At 31.6% G+C, this 23,629-nt stretch overlaps 3 protein-coding genes across 15 annotated transcripts in view; 1 reads left to right on the top strand and 2 right to left on the bottom strand.

Moving 5' to 3' along the window:
- Positions 1-2,867: 2,867 nt before the first annotated feature.
- LOC106667886 (restin homolog) lies at positions 2,868-6,913 on the bottom strand. 4 transcript variants are annotated; one of them, XR_002910317.1, is made up of 9 exons: positions 6,696-6,913; positions 6,109-6,360; positions 5,917-6,044; positions 5,680-5,846; positions 5,491-5,567; positions 5,266-5,408; positions 4,926-5,205; positions 4,657-4,791; positions 2,868-2,908 (listed from the first exon to the last, which is right to left on the bottom strand). XR_002910317.1 is itself a non-coding variant. In XM_014396127.2 (8 exons), exons 1-8 carry the CDS (start codon positions 6,777-6,779, stop codon positions 4,583-4,585), a joined length of 1,164 nt encoding a protein of 387 aa, XP_014251613.1. In that variant the 5' UTR covers positions 6,780-6,913; the 3' UTR covers positions 4,500-4,582. The 4 variants fall into 4 exon arrangements, 3 of the variants coding, with proteins under 3 accessions (XP_014251613.1, XP_024082738.1, XP_024082739.1); XM_014396127.2 differs by lacking the exons at positions 2,868-2,908; positions 4,657-4,791 and adding an exon at positions 4,500-4,615; XM_024226970.1 differs by lacking the exon at positions 2,868-2,908 and having other exon boundaries at positions 4,623-4,791.
- A 2,905-nt stretch (positions 6,914-9,818) lies between these two features.
- On the top strand, positions 9,819-11,478 carry LOC106667889 (drosulfakinins). Its single transcript, XM_014396134.2, has 3 exons — positions 9,819-9,942; positions 10,656-10,730; positions 11,156-11,478. The coding sequence occupies exon 3, from the start codon at positions 11,164-11,166 to the stop codon at positions 11,452-11,454; it is 291 nt and encodes a 96-aa protein (XP_014251620.1). The 5' UTR covers positions 9,819-9,942; positions 10,656-10,730; positions 11,156-11,163; the 3' UTR covers positions 11,455-11,478.
- Positions 11,479-23,629, bottom strand: part of LOC106667887 (tensin) — a 302,717-nt gene continuing 290,566 nt past the window's right edge. For 8 of the 10 annotated variants that reach the window (XM_024226959.1, XM_024226962.1, XM_024226966.1 and 5 more), the window contains 10 exons: positions 17,526-17,940; positions 16,305-16,463; positions 14,622-14,657; positions 14,304-14,488; positions 14,152-14,248; positions 13,823-14,015; positions 13,528-13,749; positions 13,198-13,341; positions 12,861-13,140; positions 11,479-12,651 (listed from right to left, as the gene is read on the bottom strand). In XM_024226959.1, the coding sequence (XP_024082727.1) occupies positions 12,495-12,651; positions 12,861-13,140; positions 13,198-13,341; positions 13,528-13,749; positions 13,823-14,015; positions 14,152-14,248; positions 14,304-14,488; positions 14,622-14,657; positions 16,305-16,463; positions 17,526-17,940 (1,888 nt within the window). In that variant the 3' untranslated portion in view covers positions 11,479-12,494. The remainder of the gene's footprint in view (positions 12,652-12,860; positions 13,141-13,197; positions 13,342-13,527; positions 13,750-13,822; positions 14,016-14,151; positions 14,249-14,303; positions 14,489-14,621; positions 14,658-16,304; positions 16,464-17,525; positions 17,941-23,629) is intronic. The other 2 variants (XM_024226961.1, XM_024226965.1) reach the window with 2 other exon arrangements.

The following is a 23,629-nucleotide window of genomic DNA, read 5'->3' as shown; positions in this document are numbered from 1 at the left end:
GAATTATAACATTTTTGAAAAATTCTCCGAGATTTTTATTCAATACTTTATTTTTTCAGAGCGGCTTGTCGGCCGTGAACGCGAGAAGAAATATTCTGTATACCAGTATACACGTATTTCCAGTGTTTCGCAAAAAAAATCATACACCTTTTTTAATATTAATTTATGTTTTTAAAGTAAAATAAAAAACAATACATGAAACGTTTAATTTCATTGAAAACAATAGTCAATATTGAAAGGCATAATATTGGATTTTATATCTAAGATACATCAATAATTAATTATCATAACTTAAATACTTAATATTTCTTTTTTTTTCTTTTGGCTAAAAGATTTGCGTGGTTTTTTTCACATTCAAAAGTATTTTCAAACCGCTGAAATATTTTTTTTAATCCCGCCAAAGGATTTTTCCCGCCTGTAATATTAACGGTCAACGGTTTCATTTTTAAATTTTCCCCCTTTTTCGTCTTCTTTGTTTTTACAAGATTCAAATTCAAAAACCCAGAGATAGAAGCATTATTAGGGCAAACCCAGAACACCTACGTAATCAAATAAAAACATTAATTATTCTATGAAAACCACCCTAAACTGCCCATTTATACACTGACAGGCAAAAATTCCACCCAATTATTTTTTTTTCTTGATAAAAGAAAATTCTGCTCTTAATTTGTCTCAGTAAATTTTTGTTTATGCTATGTGTTAAATTTGGAATATCAATTAGAGTAAACACACTTAATTCTTAATCCAAAATAAGGATAAAGGATTTTTCAATGTTTACTTTCTATGGAATTTAAAATGTTTATTCAATCTCATTTGAATTCTGAAGCAATAAACAGTTTAATTTTCACCTTTGTTTTCTTAATTTTAATTTTTAACTTAAAAATGCCACTTAGTGCTGAGGTTCCAAGAGGTATGCGGCTATTGCCATCGGAGTTCTATACGAAACTCTGCAATACGCCGTTACACGTTTACGAGAAACTGGGTCCTACCATAGAAGGCCCAGAAATGGACAGCCTAGGATAGCAGAACCACAGAATGACAGTTTTTTGACTTTGAGAATTTTGCTCAACCAGCACCTTACTGTTGTCCAAGCAATTCATCAGCTCCAGGAAGTTCGAGGTGTCCAAATATCTAAACGCACTGCTCGAAGAAGATTAAATCAGTATGGACTGGCCCCGTATGAGAACCAGAATTGACCAGAAAACAGTGTTGCACAGCTCGCATTTGCTCAAGAACACAGCCATTGATCTTTGGACGATTGGTCTGCTGTACTTTTTACAGATAAGTGTAGATTTGCTATACGATCTCCAGTTGGGCGTGAAAGAGTGTGAAGAAGGCAAAATGAAAGGTACAAAGCTTGTAATTTTCCCCAGAGCTGTCATTTTCAACATAGCTCAATGATGGTGTGGCGAGAATTTCAATGGAGAGTCGCACAGTTGGTTGTTGTTCGTGGGGGGTCTTTGATGGCCACTTGCTATATGGATGAAATTTTGGAACATCATGCATTGCCTAACCTCGAAGAAATCAGCGACAATCCTATTCTAATGCATGATAATGCCCGTCTACATGTTGCTCGCACAGTATAAACATACCTTCAACAACATAACATCAGCGTCTTAGCCTGGTCATCCCTTTCTCCAGGCTTGAATCCAAAAGACGAATAAGAGCATGTCCATCACTTTCTGATACATTCCACTATCTTCAAAGGACGCTAAGTGAAGAATGGGCTAATTTTCAGCAAAGAGACTGGAAAGTATACCGAGGGGTCTTCAAGACGTAAATAAGGCAAGAGGAGGAAGTACGTGATATTGAAATGTTATTTAAAAATTTAAAACAAATGCTTTCTCTCTGTCTTTTTTTATTTTTTAAATTTTCCTTCCCAATTTACATATATATATATATTTTTTTTTAACTTTTTAAGACAAAAAATCAACTATTAAACGTTAAAAAACGTGAAACTTTGATTAATTTATAAAAATATATACAAATCAAGTTATATTACAAGAGGAAAGAATTTTTTGCCTGTCAGTGTATATCGGGCAAATAAATATCTTTCACAATCCAATATAGATCCAGATCAAACCCGAAAAATAACCCAGCCCCCAAGCCCAACCCCTCCCTGGCTACTTCCAGAAGTTAAATTTGTTTTTTCTCTTACAAATGCTTGAAAACAGGAAACAAACCCTATAGATTTCAAACAAATATTCCTTGAACTAAACCAATGTAATGATGATGCTTTAGTCATATACACTGATGGTACCAATGAATCACATATGGTAGGTTGTTCTTATGTAATTATAGTCACCCTTCTATTTTTCGTTACCCTCACTTTTCAGTTCATATAATGCAGACATATTTGCCATTTTAAATGCTTTAGACGATCCCTCTATCAGTCACCATAAAATAATTATATTTTCTGATTCTTATACAGTACTTCAAGCAATTCAGAACCCTTACTCTAAAAATCCATTAGTTCAGAACATTTGGCAAAACTTAAAATAAAAATATTTCTGAACTCTCCTGTTTCCTTTATTTGGATAGCAAGTCGTGTCAGGACATCGAGAGCGAAAGCTGCACAAAACAACCCATCATCTGTTTTAATAAATCCTAAAGATATAAAGTCTTAAATTAATTGATGTTTGGGAAAATTAGTGGAAACAAATCACTTCCAACAAATTACAAAATATAAAAGAGACTGTTAAACCTTGAGAAATATATTTCCAAACTTCCAGGTTTGATGAGGTCGTACTACGTTGATTATGTATAGGGCACACAAATATGACCCACAGGCACCTCATGGAAAAATCTATACCACCATGTCTTTGTGGTGATCAATTAGACGTATGACACATACTTGCACCACCTCCCTTTTGTCTGAAGTTGGCTCAATACCCAAAAATCCTCTGAACTATAAAAGAAATGTTAGGGAATGAATAGAAAAAAATTGATGAAGTCTTCAAAAGTCTAAACTTAATAACACTTTATAAACCTATATAAATTTACATAATTTCCAATGAACAAGGTTTTTGTTATTTTTTATGGGTTAGTTCTATAATATGGGTTAGTTATATATAGGTTGGGTTATATAACATTTCCAGGCATAATATGCACAGGCTTGTTTCTGCTGTTCTGGAGTGTTCAATCAACAGTACTAACACGTCCTAGATAGTTATGAAATGGTCCTATTGTAAACTTGTTTACATGCCTTTGTCTTGGAATACATTACCATTGATTTGAGGATCTATTCTTAAAATTTTTTAATGTATCGGGCTGTAAAATATGTCTGTAATAATTCAAAAAGAGAGCAATATTTATTTAGTTATTTTTTAGACACTCTGAAAAGGGATTTGTGTAGATATTTTTTTCATCAGTTCCATTCAAGATCTTGTATTTTTTCAAGATGTTTTGCTAATTAATATTTTAATTACAGAAATGTAAAACTATGCTGTCTGCTAGGAAAATTTGTGGTAAGTGGTTTGCCCGGTTCAGAAGTGAAAATTTCAATATGGAAGATGCAAAATACTCTGATCCTCCTTCAACCATTGATGATGCCAAAATTCAAGCTTTCGTCAAAAACAACTTACAATAAGTGAAATGAGGCATCTCAGAGGCACTTAAGATATCTCATACAAGCATTTCAACGCATCTATATATGTGTGGTGATTAGTGACCGTTAATCGATATTTATTTAGAAATCGTGAGATGCAGTCTGGTGTGATGTAAATTTCAGAAAAACATTTTCTTTATCGTGCCAACGTTTCGATCTTTATTGAGATCATCTTCAGGGCCTGGGATTTACAAACATTGTTTACGTATATCAATTACATTTTGGATGTGGAAAAGTGAATTTATACAATGCAAAATATATTTCTCGACACGACACGCAAGAGTGGCACAATTACACAGAAGACAAACACTTTGAGTGAGAAGAAATACTTTGATTGAATATATAAAAAATATATTTTGCATTGTATAAATTCACTTTTCCACATCCAAAATGTAATTGTTATATGTGAAGATGATCTCAAAAAAGATCAAAACGTTGGCAAGATAAAGAAAATGTTTTTCTGAAACCTACATCACACCAGACCGCATCTCACGATTTCTAACTAAGCATTTATATATGTTTTTCAGAGTGATTCTGGGGTTTTCACATGCTGAATGGAGAATTTAGTTTACCGTATCTCCATCTGTGTTTCAATTTAAAAACATGATGTAGAAACCATTTCTAAATCTTTTTAAAGAAGGTCTGTTATTATGTATTATGTATCTGTATTATTTATCTATTTGTAAATAGATAAATAATGAATTTTTCATTATTCTCAATTGCAAGTACAAGCATGCTTTCTACCCAGTGCTAAGCTTCTATATTTGTAATTAATACACATTTTAGGGTAGTTTAAAGATCAAATAAGGAGTAAATAAATTGACACCATAGACAAATTTCAATATTGATTTTCTTCACAAACGATTATGCCATTTAATTTTGAATGGCCTAGAGTTGTTATGTCTTTTTTACAGCTTGGTTGTAAATCATCGCATTCATATTGAACTTAAATATAATATTATTGTATGGATTTTATTATTTAGACTTTTCTTTTTCCATCTGTTGCATCTAAAATAAAAATTAATGCATTTTGTTTTCTTCATACTCACCTTGCAATGTACTTTTCTTCTATATTTAATATGTACTAGATTTTCAAAATTAAAGCTTTAGAAAGGAAGATAAACTTTTTATTCTTGAAATGTTTAATAAGTTCTTGAATTATTTTGTAATATTTCATAATAATTCTGCAAATTAAATTTACATGAACAAAAAATAATTCTGTTCATGTTTATCCAATATGTATTACAACATAAACAAGAAATAAAAAACTAACAATACAGTGAATTAATTAATGTTAAATTCATTCAATTACAATTACCGCGTTAATTTTTCTCTCTGAATTGTCTTCTTCCTGTGGAACCCCATTTTGTTTTTTTGTTTCTTTATCTCCATTTTTGTTAGCTGTGAATAGTGATTTTTTATTCCTTTTGGTTTTCTTCTTCGGCGTATTTTCAGTTACAATCGGAGACTTTTCAACACTTCCATTCTTGTCCGATGTTGTAGAAACTGGTGAATTTTCACTTCTTGAAGAATCATTTGATTGACTGTTATTCTCAGACTGACAAGAACAGCTTTTATTAGCTTTATTTTTCCAAAAACTAATAAACAGGAACAGTTATATTTCATGTTTTTTAAAAAAATATAAATTTCGAGCATACTTCAAGTCATCCTGTAAGTTAGCATTTTGTTTTTCTAAATGTTTAATCGATTCAAAACTCATTTCCAGAGCTTTTTGTAGATCCTTAATTTCTTTTTCTTTTTCCTTAATGGCAATTTCCTTTTCTTCTAAAGATTTCTCTAGCTAAAATGTGAAATTATATATTAGAAATTTTCAAGTCAGCACTTTAGTAAATATTTTGTCGAAGTATAACAAATAAATTTACTTCAGTTTCTAAAAGATTTTCATCGCATCCATAGGATTTTTGTGTCTGGTTTTCGACTTTCAATTTTGCTAAATTTTCTGTAAAGGAAAATTTTATACTGTATACTATGGTATATTGATGCTAACTTTATTTAAATAAAATAATGTTTAAAATACAACTTGGTAAACCCCTAAAGTAATCTTAATATACCTGTAAAAGACAAAACTTGCTCTTGCAATTTATTTCTTTCTTCTTCTAAATTCGTTATTAAGTCTGTTTTAGTAACTAAAAGAAAAGTTACATGTTGGTTTGCAACATTAATCACGTTAAACAGGTCTTTGAGTTTTTTATGGCTATCTTCAGTAGCTTTAATTGTCCTAATACATTAAGAGTATTAAAAAGATAAATTAATAAAATAAAAAATTAAATAAACATAAAGTAGCATACGAAGTAAGCTGTTCTAAAGATTTTTTAAATTGCATTTCCTTATTTTTGCATCGTTCTTGTAAAATATTTTGTTTAACCAACTTTTCATCGCTTTGTTGTAATAATCTTTTAAGTTGAGCTGTTTCTACCTGAAAAAGAATATCACCACTCGTTTCTGTTAATGTAATATTTAATTTTGTATAAAGCAGTAACCTCAAGAGTTCGAATTTGCTCTTGGAGAGTTTCCCTGTCCATGAGCGTTGTCTGAAGATGGATCTTCTGCCTTGCTGAAACCTCTCTATTTGCTATTCGGTCTGATTCGCTTTTTCTAGCAGCCGCTATCGCAACTTCAAGCTGTACCGACATTTCTTGAATTTCTCTTTTGGCCTTTTCAACGGACCTTTGAAAATCTTGTTTCTGCAGTATCTCCTTTTGCATTTTGGCTTCAAGATCTTTCATTGTACTCTATAAAAATAACAATAATAATTAAATAAGTGAATTAAAATGGAGTTACCCCTATTGTATTAAATGCTAATTAAATTAATGTAATATTTGACCAACCAACACCTTTTATATAATAAATTAACATTTATTTAAAAATAAAATTGACCTATATTTACACATATAAATTGAGTTGGGTTTTTTAAAGATATTTATTAGTATTTGTTTCTTCCTGTTCTGAGCAACTATTTTAATCAAGTTATAAAAAGTAAATGAATCTTTCAGCTTAAACCGTCAACTAAGTACATTTAAAATGAAAATTAGCTTTTTAAACTTTCAAGCTTTAAATGTCAACAAACCCTTTTAGACTGAAGTTCAAATAATTTATCTTGGAATTTGTTCTGAAACTCCAATATTTCATTACTCTGACACTCTTCACTCATTTTAATGTATTCTAAATAAATGCAAAGCTTTTATGGTTATTGTTTTCTGGCTCTATTGACATCAGTCGATTGACTTTGTTTATTATTGAACAACAAATGTCATAAATTAGTAAATTAGTAGTTATATGGCCATTCTTCAGGGTTATCAGCATATGTACCACAGAAGAGAGCACAAGGGGGGGGGGTTATCAGTAAACCAAAGAATAAGCCTTAAGATACAAGTAAGAGGGAAATTCAAAAAATTCAAATATGTTATTTAAATTAAATTTAAATTTGTGTGTGTGTTCTAATTGTGGTTCATATGCTTATCTAAATTTTTGTAAAGTTGATAAAATCCTAATGATAGGGGTATTATAAGCCTATTTTGAGTCCATCCTTGGTGGGTGGATGGAAGACGACGGACTGACCCTGGACTGTTAATACCTGAGGTGGGTGATTCTCGAGATCTGTTGGTAATTTATTGTAAATTACACAAAAACTGGAATTTTCAGCGAGTTGCCAGATGTGATAGGCTCAACTCTGTATGTATATATGCATATGCAGATTTGAGCTTATATAAATTAGTAATCAGTATTTCTCTATAATAATCAAAATGTATTTTATCCAACAAATACACGTAAGTTCTGTATCAGAGTTGGGATTATTTTTAAAAGTTTCATATTTCAAAGTTGTATTTAACAATTTTTCTTGATTTAAGTCTTATCTAATCTTGAGTAATAGTGAATTTATAAAATTTTTTCAGCAATAAACAAAAAAGTACACAAGATAGTAATAGTAATTCATTAGCATTGGATAAAAATGAGCAACGAGTTTCTGGGTTATTAAAATAATAAAAGATTGGAGTTTCAGCTTAAGCATTAAAAGCGTAACTCTTTTGGTAATGATTATTCGGAAATCGTGAGATGTGGTCTGGTGTGATGTAGGTTTCAGAAAAACATTTTCTTTATTGTGCCAAAATTCTTTATTGAGATCATCTTCAGGGCCTGGGGTTTACAAACATTGTTTAAATTTAACAAATACATGTAGGATGTGAAAAAAAGTGAATTTATACAATGCAAAAAAATATATTTTTTATATTCAATCAAAGTATTTCTTCTCACTCAAAGTGTTTGTTTTCTGCATCTTTTGGTAATAAACAAAACTGGAAAAAAAAATTAATAAACAAAAGTAGGGTAAAAATAAATTACGTCTCCACTATTTATAAATGTTTATGTTCTTATACATTCTAATATTGATTGTTAAATTTAAAGTTTAATAATACACAAGACAAGGCTTCCATAGTGGAATATAATGGGATGAAAGTTGGTTATGCAATTACATGAATTTGTAGGACTTCTATGATTTAATTATTCATTTAATTCAGTCTTTCATTTTCATTTGTTGAGAATGTTTTCGGCAAGGTATAATAAGGATAATAAACCAGTTGATGGAAGATGGTTCATTGCTTTAGACAAATGGCTAAGAAGATCTGGGTATACTAGGCTATTACCTGTTCCTTTAACACCGCCTATGCCTAGGAAAAAAGAGTTACCTTTCAAGAAAATCTCAGAAGACCATGTATTTATTCCTCTGAAACCAGAAAATGTCAGTACGATTCGACCTGTTGTTATAGTAGAAAAGAGATGTGAAACAGAAAGTGATTGGAAGTGTCAGTGCTCAGATGGTAACGACGGTGAGCCAGTTATAAACATGAACGGCAATTTTATTGAAGTCTACTACTGTACAGAAACGAAATTCAGTTACCCTGGAAAACTTGAAAGATACAAAAGAAATCATTGTAATTACTGTGAAAAGTTCAAAGGAAGTCAAAATGTCAGAAATGTAAACAATAATTGCCACCGCCCTTTGAGACAGTCTCACAAAATTAGAAATTAATGTTGACATGTTTCTTCATAATTGTAAAAATTTCGTTCAATGTAAATAAATATTAACAAAAGTAATATTAAAAAACAGTTTTTAGTGGATTTAGCTTTTATGTTGTAATAATATATATAATGTAATGTATAATGTAATCATATATATTATCATTATTATATATCATTTTTTGAAATGAGATTATTGTATTTAATAATGTTGATAATTATTAGCAAACAAAAATTAATTAGTAGTATTTTTTAATTTTTCACATAATTAAATATAAAAATGTGAAAATATATTATAAAATCATATTAATAAAATTAAAATATTTGACTTGTAAATCAATGCTGACATGACAATACAAACCTATTGTTTAGACTAAGTCTTCCCAAACCTGTTTGGCCAGCGGACCCCTTTCACAGGACCCCTCCCATTCAAGTATTTAAAGTTAGATACTTATAGTATATGTAGTAAATTAAAGTTTTATAAATTAACATTAGCCAATCCATTCCTAATAGGTGGTGGAGAGGGATATCTCTATGAAAACAAACATTAGATTGACATACTTAACTTTATTTACAAAATCTGGAACACAAAAATCAAATTGGACAGAATGGAATCAATTGGTATGTAAAACCCGAGCCAATTTTAAAAGTATTAATTTGAACATTAATGATTACTGAATTTATAGGAAGATTGAGAGGTTGTTTTAGCTTGAACAATTTGGATATGTTGAGTTTAATTTTTGACAGCTGGAGACGGATGTCAGGTCCAAACATCTAAACAGCTTTGGTATTTAGTTTTGGTAGTTGTTTAGATAGAAAATCTGAATTTACATGAATAAGTTGTGGCAAATAGAAGAAAAACACGTTTTGAATTTTCAACGAGAAATTGAAATTTTTTGTTTTCTAGGAGTCAAAAATGGGTAAATACTGCACTAGAAAATAGATTTCAAGGTGGAGTCTGAAGTAATGTCTATCAAACATTCGTATTCTCTTGAAGATAGACAGGTTGGCTTTGTCGAAATAGCAAATGGTTTTACCACCAATTCATGGTCTTGCAGCGTAGTGGGAAGTAGTGGTCAAAGGACATCTCCCAACTTTGAAGGCGTTCACATATTTTATTAATCAATATGCCATTCAGAAGCTGCAGTTTTCTTTTAAAAAATTCTTTGACATGGGAAAACACTCCACCTCTTCCTTCTCAACAGATTCAACCCAAAACTGGATTTTTCTTTTGAAGGCGTCAACTGTATTATTAGCATTGAAAGTTGTGGTACCCTATACAGAAAGAATCACATAAACAGGTGAACTTTGGCAAATTTTATTGCTAGACTTGCTATTGTTGCTAATTTTTAAAAAAAGTTTGCTAATGTAATCAAATCTAAAATTTACTAATTAATATCAGCATCAAATTTAGTGGTAGATTCTATTTCTCAAAGTGTAACTAAAAATAAGAAATAAATAAAAAAAGTTCAAATATAACTATTTTTATGAACTAAATTGAATAAATATAGAAATGTCAGAAAAATTCAGGTTACAGTGTGAAAATTAATGGAAAATAAAATTCAAATTTGTCCAAAATATTTCACTTTTTCAGATTCAAAGTAGGCAGTGAATTTTTGACTTAGGCCTGATTCTGTTGAACCCTTTCATTCAAAATATAGTTTCAAAGAACTGCTTTACTTTATAGTAGGAAGGTTTATGGTTTTAATCAATTGTTTAAAAACTATATACAATTATAAAGTTATTTTTACATTTTTCCCAATTTTCCCTTCTTGATATAATTTGGTTATTTTTTTTCTTTGAGCAAGATTGCCCGTAGGTTCCCTAATACCTCCATGATTTGAAAAAAAGAGAAAAAAACATGAAATTGAATCAATCTATTGATGTCAAGTGAGGGTAGGGCCAATCGAGTAAGGGCTGCTTAAGGATTCAAAGGGTGGTTTTTCCCGTGAGACATGGGCTTTATAAAATCATGTCTTTCTTTGCATTTATTAAACCAATAATTGTTTTTCAGCAAGTATAAAAGGAACAGTTTTTAGCAGAAACAGTCAGTCTAGAAGGAAGCCTTGAGACGAACAACATTCTAAAGGTATTCGACGCAAATTCATTAAAAATAGTTTAAATTTAACTTTAAAATTTAATAAAATATATTTTTTATTTATTTTTAAAACAATTCTGAGAGGGAGAAAGTTCTATAAAATAATAATTTATCAACTACCATGTTCTAGTTGAAAATTCAGTTTCAGAAAAAATCTGGAGCAAACTTTTCTTAGCTTTGTAGCACTGCAATGCACTTTTGAAGATGATATCAAAATGTGTTTATTTATTAACTAAAATATTACTGTACTGAATTTGACTTTAATGTCTAAAACAAAATAAAAATAATGTTTTGATTAATTTCAAATGTATTACAAAAGTAAGCTTAAAACTCTTCAGGACTGATTTGAAATATAATTAAAAAATAGTTATCTGTGTAATTTTCAAGTTATGTTTATTAACTGAATATTATTTTAGAAGGCAAAATGAATCATAACACGATGACAAGCATACTGCTCACTCTTGGCATCTACCTTTTCCTCCAAAATACAAATTGTCTCTGTTCAGCAGAACTGTCAATTGACAGGCCATTCCCCCGGCATCACATTCACCTTCGGGTGCCTCAACTCGGTGATGCAGCGTTTCAAGAAGACGAGGACGCTTTGGAAAAAAGGCAATTTAACGATTACGGACACATGCGATTTGGAAAAAGAGAGGGGACAGATGAAAAGTTCGAGGATTATGGCTATCTGAGATTTGGAAGGTCACCACAATAGAGAAAAACTAGACAAGAATTTAAATCATAGTATATTTTTTATTTACATTGTTAATTGTACAATTATTATAATCTTATTATTTTGAAAATAAAGGATTGAAATTATTTAATTCTGAAACTAATTTTTTTTTTTTTTAAATATTTCATTTCTTTCTAATTTTGTTAAAGTTCTATAAATTACTTTAGTGAGCAATTTAATTTACCATTTTTTTCTTACATAAAATGTTCAAATGAACACTTTAACAAGGATAAAATGAACTGGTAGTCTTACAGTAAAAATAACACAAAAAATAAATGCTATATTTGATAGTGATGTCGCCTGTTAAATTTAACAAAGTAAAATATACTTGTATAAATTAGTAATGATTATAATTGTTATATTTTTATTCTACTGTAATATCTATTTACATAATGCCTAGTTAAAAATATTAATTCTGTTCATTACACAAATAAATACATAAAATAATAAGAATGAGACAATTGAAATTCTAAATTAAAGTCATTTTGAAATAAGCAGTGTTAATAAAATGAATATTTAAATACACAAAAATCATTAAATGAAATATTTAGTTGTTCCAGGACAACAAATTATTTTCCTAAGCCTAAATAATGTTCTTTTAATTACCTTTAATTATTGGTTGTTTTTAACAAATGATATAGTTCTGTCCTTTATTCTTTCATAAAGAATGGAAAGAAAGGAAATAATCCTTTTTCATATGCTGCCAACAAATTGATATGCTAAAATTCTCCATGTCCACAAATCACTGATTGATTATGACTACATACAAATTATCTTTAGGAGATACTAAAAGAGACGGTGGAGGTCTAGGTAAAATAATTTTATTTTACTATTTATTTTCATATGGATAAGAAGCATTGTTATAAATAATTACAATGGTATTTGTATACGAGTTGAATAATTTTCATAGAATATTTTTTTTTTGTAAAATTTATCAATTGAAGAAAAACAACAGAAACAATAAAGGTAACCATTTTTGTGTGTGTGAAGCCAAAAAATTTGATTAAATGAATAATTGAAACTTATACGATATTATTTTTCGTTTGGCCGTTCAACATTACTTTTGCTACAAAATTTACTATTGCATTAGCTGGCTGTCCTGGTTCAAGTTCAGCAAATAAGTGGCACTGGTTGTCAGGCTTATTTCCCGGTTCTCGAGCAACAAATCCAAAACACCGCCTGAAAATATTAAGATTTTTTTAAATTCATGAAAATATTTTATTTAAAACAAAGTCTTATAAAGAAATATTGCTAATGACATCCCACTCCTTCTTTTTAGGGTGGTCATTTTATTTTCCCTACTTTACAATTCATGTGAAGAGCACTTGGCATTAGTGTTCCACCAGATCGCTATATAATAGTAATTTTGTAAAAATAAGGAAACTTACAATGAAGATAAAGGCATTCCAGTAGTCTCATTTCTCTGACTCCACCTGTGATCGTCTGGATCTAGCCCACAGTAACTGATCGTATTAACGGGATAATGTCTTCTAAAGAATTGTTGCCTTTTGTTGTCCGTAAGTGTAATGCCTTGGGTTGATACTTTAAAATGGACAACTACTGCAGTTGGTAGAGCATCAGAGAATAGCTGGGTTATTGCTCGAACAACGGCCTGAGGACCAGTCAGTGATTCGGTGTCAACGGTTTTCAAATAGAGCACGTTGCAGGCTGGAAATTTATAATACATTAATACTGATACAATAAAGATGCAATTAGGCAAAATACCTGCTCCTTGTGCTAAGAGAAGTTGAGCATTGCTAACTGTTGAAGGGTCCATTTGCCTCGATGGATCAGATTCTGGAAGTACTAGTTTACACGGCAAAGCAAGTGGTGTTAAGGTATGCTGATAGACTAGAGCAGACAATGAACCTAAAAAAAATAATTATATTATAACAATTATTTAGAGATTGTGAGATGTGGTCTGGGTGACCGCATCTCACGATCTGTAAATAGTCATTAATTAACGGTCACTAAATTATAACAGACACTAAAACGGTCACATATATTATAACAGACATTATATTGACAGGTAAAACAAAAAACTTTAATACTCACTAAATACAGGTTCGTTGCTGCAACCTTTTAATCGAACTCCCCTAGATGTGGGCTCAATTAGAAAATGTCTTACAAGTTCATTGGCTGGATCTCCTGTAGGCGATTTTCCTGCATTTGGAGGAGGCGTTGCGACTTTCAAAGCCAAACCAAAGGCACCTGGGAATGAGTTTGAATCCCTCACGACGAAAGTCCCAGGTGGACGATCTTTTAACATGTTTATTGCTAAAAAACAATAAATGATTAAATCACATTCTTATGGGGGGGGGGAAGGAATAAATAAAAAACAGAAAAATACCTTCTTCTCGGGATATAGTTGCTTTGTACCAGTACTTGTTTGTATCCCTGACAAATTTGACATGTGCTGGTGACACTTCTTGAGGAGGTTCTCCATTACTATGTATTGAAGACCTTCTAGATGTTCCATAATATACAGTTGGTGTTGGGGAAGATTGACCCCCGTTCATTGTTCCATTTGAAAGAACTGGACTCTATACATTTAAAATTTTTCATTTATAAAAAATATCAATGTTTTTAATGGTTTATTTGACAATTATTTCCTTGATCAACAATCAAGCAGTTTGGTAATCAAGGGAAAATTTTAAAATAATATGAAATTACAATTACTTTTGGACTGTACTGGTTGTCTGAACTGTCATATCCACGTGAACTTGTTGAAGAATGTTCTCTTTGAAGGGTCTCCCCTAGAGGTGTCCACTCCTTTCTAAATTGGGAAAATATTAAAACATCTACTGGAAAATAAACTAACAAGAGCTTACCTGTTTGCAGTTGGGCTTTTGGGGGGCAGACCTGCGATATCGAAATGTGAATGATTTCCATTACTGTAAGGTGTTCTAGGATGAACAGGGAAAGCCGGAGTCTGAGGCCGGGGGCTGTTTGCTGGGCTTCCTGTTCCTTCGCTTGTGGTTGATGTCGTCCTCCAGGAATATCCTTCATCCCGTAGCTAAAAGTAAATTACTCATTTATTACAAGCATTAAATATTATCCACTTTATTTGAAAAAAAAAAAAGAAAAGGTAACTAATAAAAATATTAATAATGAAATGAAATATCTACATATTAATAATTAATAAATACCAAATTTAGTGCAAGTGATTCAAATCCTGGTCTGGCCTGTGAAAAGAGTGCTTTAATTGTCTCAATGCAATGCAAGACAAAACAAAACATAAACATGCACTTAAGTTATAATTGATATAGTGACATTTTAATTAATTTATAATAAGCAATATTGTAAAATTTCACAAAGAAAAAACAGTACAACATGTAATGTTAGTAATCATAAAACTAGTCAGCTCTGATAATTACAATTTAGGTGCTTATTAATAACTTCTCTTTAAAAAATGATTAATGGTGTGTGTTAATTGGGTAGTAACATAGTGATCAAATCATGAAATTTACAACACAAAAATAGGGGTACCAGGTGTATTATTATGCATTGTACAATGCAAAAAAATGAATATATTGTATTGAGTATTGTTCAGTTTAAGTTCAATAAAAAATATTTATGGAATAATTATGGATTATTGAGTAAACTAGTGAGCTAAAATTAGCAAGTGTGAGCCAATTAATCGAATAATTACAGAATTAAAATTAGTTTGAATCTCACTGTAATAAAACAGGCAAATGAAGTCATAATTAAGTGACGACTGATGCGGAAAGTAATTTTGTTTAATAATAATATGTTTTACAATGTTCCCCTGGCCAATAAAAATAAAAAGGATCATTTCAAATTGCACTATGTGAGTACACTTGATTATTAAAAATTAATCCATATATGTTTGGCGGTCATAATTGTCCATATTAAATATTGCAATTAATTATTCTTTTTATCTAAGGTCTTGGTTGAGTTGAAAAAGTTGTGTCATGAGTGGGATTCGAACCCATGACCTTAGGGTGAATACAGCGCTGCTCTAATGTGACGACAGTGTCACGATAGCTCAAGTGGTTAAAGCAGCCCAATGGTTGTGGGTTCGTATCCCGCTCGAGACACTAACTTTTTCATCGTAATGAATAAAAATTTAGTTTCATTTTGTACTTTTAATTAAATAATTTTAAATATTTATGAAATAATTAAATAAATTTAATATTTAAAAAATTAAATATTAAATTTATCATAACATATATATTTTTTAAATATAGCCATTCATCTGAAACTTATGGGAAACGGTGTTCAGTGATGATAGTGACTCTTTTATAATATGTGATCTTTCAAAACAATCTATGTACAAAATTGTTTAAAAAAAAATATGACTATAATATATGAAAAATATTTTACAGTAGATTTGGTCAATGGTAAACATCTTAACTGAGTATCTATATGTCAAATATCCATTTTTCTAGTACTACCACATTGGCTAACTTGTACTTACTACTTCTACTTCATTTGATAAATTCATTGAACTACCTCCAAAAGAATTAAATGTAAAATTTATAAATTTTGAAAGTTATAATTTAGTGGTACTTAAATTTCCATGTAAAAATTAAGTTATCCTTTCAATTTTATGAGATGTTTAAAAGAAATGAACATTTTACAGATGTAGTATTATTAAAATCATTATTTTTATATAATAGTAATAATAATATAATAGTGAAGTGCAAAATCATAAATTGTAAATGTGTAAAGAAACAAGAATCATATATAAAATTATCTTGACTGAGGATGAATACTTTTATGTTTTTCATTCTTACTGAAACAAACTGAGCTTTTTAATATCGCATCTAAATTAGATCAGAGCAAACTTTGAGTCTTCCCATATCTACCTGTAGTTCAGAAGGTGGTGGAGGCCAAGCAGCCGTTTCCTCTGAACTGTCACTTGGGGATCTTGTCGTTGACGCTACAAATGAACTGTGCTTTTCACTGTCTCCTCCGTCAATTAATGAAAGGAGGCCGCTGTCCTGCTCGGAACCTCTCGCTGTGCTCTGTGTCCGTAGGGGGTATTTTTGTCAATTAGTCCAATTAGTAAAACAACCAAACATCCAAGACTCGATGCCGTTTATTAGTGGCATTATTGAGGGAAAAACGTCTTTTGTTTTGATTCCTTACGATCTTTTCTTAATATGTGTTTATAGGTTTAATTTAATATTGTGAAAATGACACTATTAAAATTCTTCCATTTGCAGATAAATATTACAAAAAAAAGTTTTTTATTATTATGCTTTTTAAAGGCCTGGAGATTCAAGCAACTATATTAATTGCTTTCAGGTACATTAATTGTTATTGACATTATCATTGGTATGTAATTGTACAAAGGCAATGAGTTTAGCTTAAATTAATTTCAATTAAGCCATTACAAATGTCATAATTAGTACATTCACGGTAAATACTTACTCTAAGTGGCTGGTATTTTCCTTCATATGGATATTTAACAAAAATAAAATGTTAATCGTTACTCCTTTGTTAGAAAAATAATCAGTGACAAATTAAACAATTTTTTCAAGCTAGAATGTGTATGTTATAAAATATAGTTAAGTATAAGTAATATACACTTTTATTTCTTTTTTAATGAAATATTTTGTATTCTAGGTATGTTCTATACTATATGTTTGAATGATGATAGGTATTATTTAATATAACATGAAATTTTATTTAAAAAAAAAATATAATAAAATTCTATTACATATTTAACAAATTGTCTATGCAATAGAAATCAAACTTATCTGATAATGATTCACAAAATTTGGTATTTTTGTTGACCATCTCATTTTTTAATACTACTGTTTTCATGTAATGTAAATGAATTGTTTAGTAAGTTTTAATTGCAGTTTTTGTGAGGTGAAAAACTTAAATGAAGAAAGTGAGAAAACTCAGGGTAAAGCTTCATATGTGAGCATTCAAATTTTATAGAGCGTTGTTCCCCCAAAAGGGCTTGCCAAAAGAAGGGGTAAATCATGCATCGAGAAGCAGATGTTTAAAGGTGCACACTGAATAAGCGGTGCTTAACAATGAACAGCAATTTAATTAAAGTAAATTGATTTTATTACCGAATCGCTATATTTTCTGTTTTTTCCGGAGAAGGGTGCTGGGTCGGCCGATCGTGCTCTGGCTGCTGCAGAAGTGAGCGGGTGCCTTCTCGACGAGCTCCTATGCGGAAGGAGGGGAGAGACCGGTGCTGATCCTGTAGTCACTTTTGCAGCAGTTGTATTTATGTGAAGCGGGACTGAAAAATCTTCATCGTCCCTAAGGTGTGATGTGTCGCTTGCGTATCCGTCTGTCCTTCGACTAGGAGAGCGAGTTGTAGTTTGGGAAACTCGCAGTTCGCTAAGGAGACTGCGTTCTGCAGGCTCCCTTTCCCATCTCAGCTGAACCTCTCGCCTGTCTCTTAATTTTTGTTGCTGCCTCTGTAGCCATGTCAAGTTGTTGCTCGTGTCTTGACTTATTGATCCGGTCACAATATTCCTGAAACAAAGAATATTATATTAACAAATTAATGAAGCTTTTACTCCTCTGAAGAAGCCCTGAAGGATGAAATAAATATACATTTATTATGTAAACCATAATCTAGAAATTATAATGAATTTTGTGGGTTTTGCTTAAAAGTAATGTCTAATGCTTATACATTTTCGCTAGTATGAAGCAACATTTGGCCTCCTTTTGCTAAAAAAGCCATTTTTTAAAAAGAACAAATTGACTAATAGAATCTGCGACTAATAACAAAAATAATATTGTGATCGTAGAAGAACCTAGTTTAATTATATTTTGAATTACCCAGCGATTAAAAGTTTACAATAATTGTGCTGACAGTAGCTTTAGTCCTACCAGAAAAGGTTTCCGTGCTGAGTGTTAATAGATCAAGTAGGAGTCACGAACTCCTCTTTTTCACGAGTTTCTCTTGTACTCAGGCCTAGCTTATTGATTTTCTATTTGATAAGTAGTCATTTTAAAACGTTTGTTCTGTTTAAAAAGAAGGTAATTATTTCAAAAACGCAACATTTTGTTTGTATCTATTTTTCAGGTCGTTAACATCAGGAGTCTCAAAATATGTCGTTCATATACTTTTCCCCAAAGTTCGATTATAATTTTGGTCAAGCGACTATATGTTTTCATGCTGCATGAAACATAGTGAAATTCATATTGAACGGCGTTTTATACGGGCATCAGTTACCAAAACCCACAAATCCTGGGTAAAATAACAAAAAAACAACACGCAATTAAAAAATTACAAAAAAGTAAAAGTCCAGTGGAGAAATTTATAAGAACGAGCAGTTAGGAGGACGGACGTTCCAGTATCTATTATTCAATGACAAATAATTTTCCAGGAAGGATAGACAATCTATTACACCTTCACGAGTTTTAGCTATCCCTAATAAGGGATAGAACATCCCACACGAATGCCTCGCGCTCGAGGTCAATGTTTCAATGCACCATTTCTCATTTACCAAATCGATTTTTATGAAAATACTTTCAATCTAGGAAAACTAAATATGATATTTTCAATGCGCGTAGTTTATTGATCAGTGAACCAGGAACAGAAAGCAAATAAGTTTAAAAAACAAACTGAACATTATTCAAATGGTCATGTCTTACTTATAAAGAAGAAAAGATCAAGGCAATGACTGTCACGACTTCCAAAAGATCTTTTTATGTGGATAATAAATAGAGATGGTCGAGGGCATCATTTCGTAGAAATCTTTACATCCAAAACGTCTAAACAATTCTTGACAGTTTTAATGTAAGGAAAATATTAATCGTCAAAGTTGTAAATAATATGATTTTACTAGCACGAAATCTAAAAATTGAACCTAGTGATGACAGATACGTGATTAAAGCATCTTCGGTGTTGTTACAGCTGTAAACTTCTAAAGGATTTTACAGCCCGTTTAAGTTTTCTTCTTAATGGTTAACACTTAACATGTAACTTTCCTTCTATTACGATTTGAATGGGCGTGTATGTAAAATCAGTTTTCAGGTGTTGCTAAGACACCCACATGGTTAGATGGCAAGTGTGACCCTATGAAACCCACGCCGATCATTTAGGACTATAGTTTAAGTTTCAAATACAAAAATGTCTTTCTGAAGATGTGAAAACAAAAGTGTACTAACGAACAATCATCTGTCCTATTTTTCTTAACTACTTGTGAAGTTTAGGAGACATAATATTAAAATATCTTTTGAATTTACCAGTTAAACGATCTTTCGCGATCTATTCACAGTTGACCGGTTCCATCTCAGTGCTCCTTTAGTCTCTAGTGATTTCAAAATTGCTGATTTTCGAGTTGGGTGGTCTGTTGTGAATTGTCATCAGTTAGGTTTCCGGCCCACTTAGTGATCCAGGAGCGTTTCGGCTCTTCATCTCCACTTTTATTCAAATATTCGTTCACTTTCAAATTTGTCGAACGCCGCCCAGCCCGCTCATTGTTTTAAAATTCAAATTAACAGCCACTTCAGCAGCTTTAAACAGCGGTTCCCGTGGAGCTAAATGAGATAATTGTCCACATTCCTTGCGTTGTTGTAAGTTATGAATGCACTCACGACCCCTTCTTACTTTTTTAAATTTGATTAAAGCTGTATAAAATAAAATCACTTAAGAAGTGCAGGGGAAACAATTAACCGGGTGTCGGGCCGCTGAACCCAAAAGAAAAAGTCATCAAGGACGAAAGTGAGAGAAGACGGGCTTAGAGACGACAATAGTGTAAAAATGCAACACTTTTCAGGTGTCTGTATTTTTTCAGTTAACGTTCTCTTCTATGCAAACAAAAATTACGCCAATCTAAGCGGACGTACACAATATATCGTGTTATCTAAAAAATGAATGATTATAATAATTTTTTACGAGGGCATTTCTACTACGAGGTTATATGCACCCTAAGGGAGGAGGCGATGTTTTTGAAAAAAAGCCCATTTGTATGTCGGGTTCGATTGCAGGGTCGCTGGATTCGAACCCGGGTCCTTTACCTTACAGTGATGAACGCCTAAAGCCGGGAACACACTTACCCGATGCTACGCCATGCGACGTTACCCGATGCCGCTACCGTTGCGGCCACCGACGCCCCGAAAAATAAATGATTGAAATAATATGTCAAGAGTTTATTTAATTTATATTGCAGGAGAAAAGGACTTTTAAATAAATTTAGTATTGAATGATAGGTCTGGAAGGATGTAAGGAGCAATTGTATTGAGAAGTGTCAAGTCGAAGTAATAAATTGTAGTCTTCCGTCACTACCGATTGAACCGATTTCGCTATCCCATCGAGTAACGGATGCTTTCTCAATTCCTGGAGAAAATTCTTTTTTTTTTTTTTTTAAACCAGAGCTGCCGGTACGATTTTGGTTATGTAGAAGCAAGACTAGAGAGCTGATTCGATCCGTTTATGGACAAGAGGAACAGTTAACCGGGTGACGGGCGGATCTCACAACCGGCAACCGGGTCTCGGTAGAAAAACCGAAAGACGAAAAAAAAATCGCGGAAATTTAATGATTTAACTATCAAAAAGGATCTCTTCAAAATATCGTTTGTTTTAACAACAAGCCTACGACGATAAACTACACGAAATTAATGTATTTACTCCGTGGATGGTGATTTTTAAAGGATGGGAAAGCAGTCGTGAGCCATTTGTTTGCCCGTAGTAAATTAGGCTAAGGTATATTGTCTGGGGCCATTATATTCTTATTATGTCGGTGAAATAAGATACCCGTTGTAGGACCGCCTTGAGCTTTCCTAACATATTTTAACCGTGAAGGAAACCGTGAAAAATCAAAGGTACCGTCACGAATTTTAGTAAAGTCTTATTCCACTGGCCTAAATGTAGCCTGCCTTTGAATTACAAGTCAACTTTTCCTGTATAAAACTTCAGATAGAAAAAGCCTAGTAGAAGTTTGTTAATTAAAAGGTTCAACTTACATAGTTCTTACTTACGGTTAATAGAAACGCAGTGCCATTACCAAAATAACTTATTACGTAATAATGTCCCCAGGTAAAAATAAAAACAAAAAAATTTGACATACAGCACTTTGATTAAGATGCAGACGACAAACTCTAATCTTGGAGGCAATTGAAATAAATTATACTTTATTGAATCGCTACACAGCTCTCCACTTACGCTCTCGCATTTTTAAATGGAATGTTTCCCATTATTGGATTTCGCAGCAATTCGATTCAAAAATTAAATAGTGGTTTATGTACAGATTTCAATTTAAGTCGTTGTATGAGTTGGAATTGGCCTGTTTCAAATTAAAACTAATGCAGAGAACTTAAGGAGAAAAACAATCGCTTTTCTCGTTCTGCAATATTTAATGGACTTTTTAAATACAATTGATTTAAATTGAATAATTTATTTTTCTGTCCATTTTGAACATAAAAAACATGCATTGGCTTTGATTATTCATTCATTTCAATCAGACTGTCAAAACCAAAGATTGAACGTTGGGAGTTCGGACGTTTTTATAGCATCAAATCTACAATCAACGAAGAATGGTAGATGAAGTGTATTTTTGTGTATAATTAATTGAGTAAGTGATTTTTGTTTATATGCATATTTCTATATTATACTAAAGCATAAACCGAACCGAAAAATGCAGTTCATAGTTTCTTTTTACGAAACGTTCATGAAATTTTTTTAAATAGTCGTAGAAAAGAATTTATTTTCTCAAAATGTAAATTATGCCAAACCTCGCATTATAACTTTGTAAACTCGTAGTTTTACATGTGTTATCCGTTCAAAGAAAAGTACCAGTGATCTGGGAAGGCAAAACGTGTATACGACGTCAGAGTTATAAGTAAGGAGAGGCCTGATGCTGTCTGTGTCGAACAAGCACATAGTCGCGTTTCTCCGGCAGCCATTTTGCTTTTAACACTTCAGAAACTTTTGTGATATTGTAAGCATTTAGCAGAGAGTAACATTTAGAACAAGGTCCAAGTGAGGAACACCTTCGTAGTTCCAAGAAACGCAAATCTTGGCAAACATCTCGCGGCGCCATTCGCCCTTGGAAACTGCTTAATATTAATAATATTAAAAACAAGTAATCTTTTGTGGTTTGCAATGAGTTTTTTTTTAAATCGGCCATCATTTGGAGTTTGTAATCATGTTTCTCAGACATTTACGAAATCTTAATCTTAGCCGGATAATCCTGACTTTGTAAGATGGCTTAAAGTGGCATTAGAAGACTCAAATTTGGGCCAAGTGGTTCCTTACACTCTAGAGCAATTCAGCATTCGAAACCAGATCAAGGCATATGACGAAACATTAAAAAAAATTAAGTAAAACTGTTTTTCACGAACACTGCACAAATTTATTCAACTGATGTTTCAATTAAAAAAAGCAAAAACAATGCAAAGCTGTAGAGATACACTGTAGAAATAAGCCAATGTGGACAATAAAATAAATTATATTAATAAAATGTTAAAAAAACATAAAAAGGTTTCAATTATAAACAACTTTTATCTAAGGATATAAAAATGCTTTCATGCAAAAAAACTTTGTGACTAGGAAAATAAATAAACTATTGAAAACCTAACAATTCTCGCTATTGTTTTTAAAACTTGACTATTCATTCATTTTTTTCATATAATCGATTATATCCCTGTCAAAATATGATTATTTTATACTTTGAAATTTAATACACGATAGAACGGGATTAAGATTAAGCGGCCTTCTTAAAAAAAACGGATGTAGTAATTCAATTATGAAAATCGAAGAAGAGGAAAAAAATTAAGACCAGCGAGGTTGTAATTAATAGCCTCCACCTTGACCTATGTACGAAAATTTCGCGCTACAACTACTAAAAATAGTGCAGCCGGCTTGGAATGAGTCCAGTCCTAGTTGCCAGAAATTAATAATTAAACTAAGGTTAAGGTGTAAGATGTTCTGGCCCCTCCGTCTTTCCTTATGTCCCGCAGTTTACAACTATAAATATGGGCTTCAAACGTTCCACTCTATATCTCGCTTTGTACTTTTTCAAATAATAGAAGGTATAAGGTGTCGTTTTCATTAGCTTACATCAAACCAAAATAGATCTGGCTTTTACAGTATTATTTTCAATTTTAATCCATTCGGTTAAGAAGGGAGAAAATCAATAAATAAAATATTTCAAACATGTCTGAAATGGCTTTTAAATATGTTTTGGAATAGGACAGGGTACCGTAAATTATT

This window comes from Cimex lectularius, unplaced genomic scaffold (assembly GCF_000648675.2).
Source record: "Cimex lectularius strain Harlan isolate CLEC.00 unplaced genomic scaffold, Clec_2.1 scaffold149, whole genome shotgun sequence".
Taxonomy (NCBI): domain Eukaryota; kingdom Metazoa; phylum Arthropoda; class Insecta; order Hemiptera; family Cimicidae; genus Cimex; species Cimex lectularius.
This window is presented reverse-complemented; position numbering and strand designations above follow the sequence as displayed.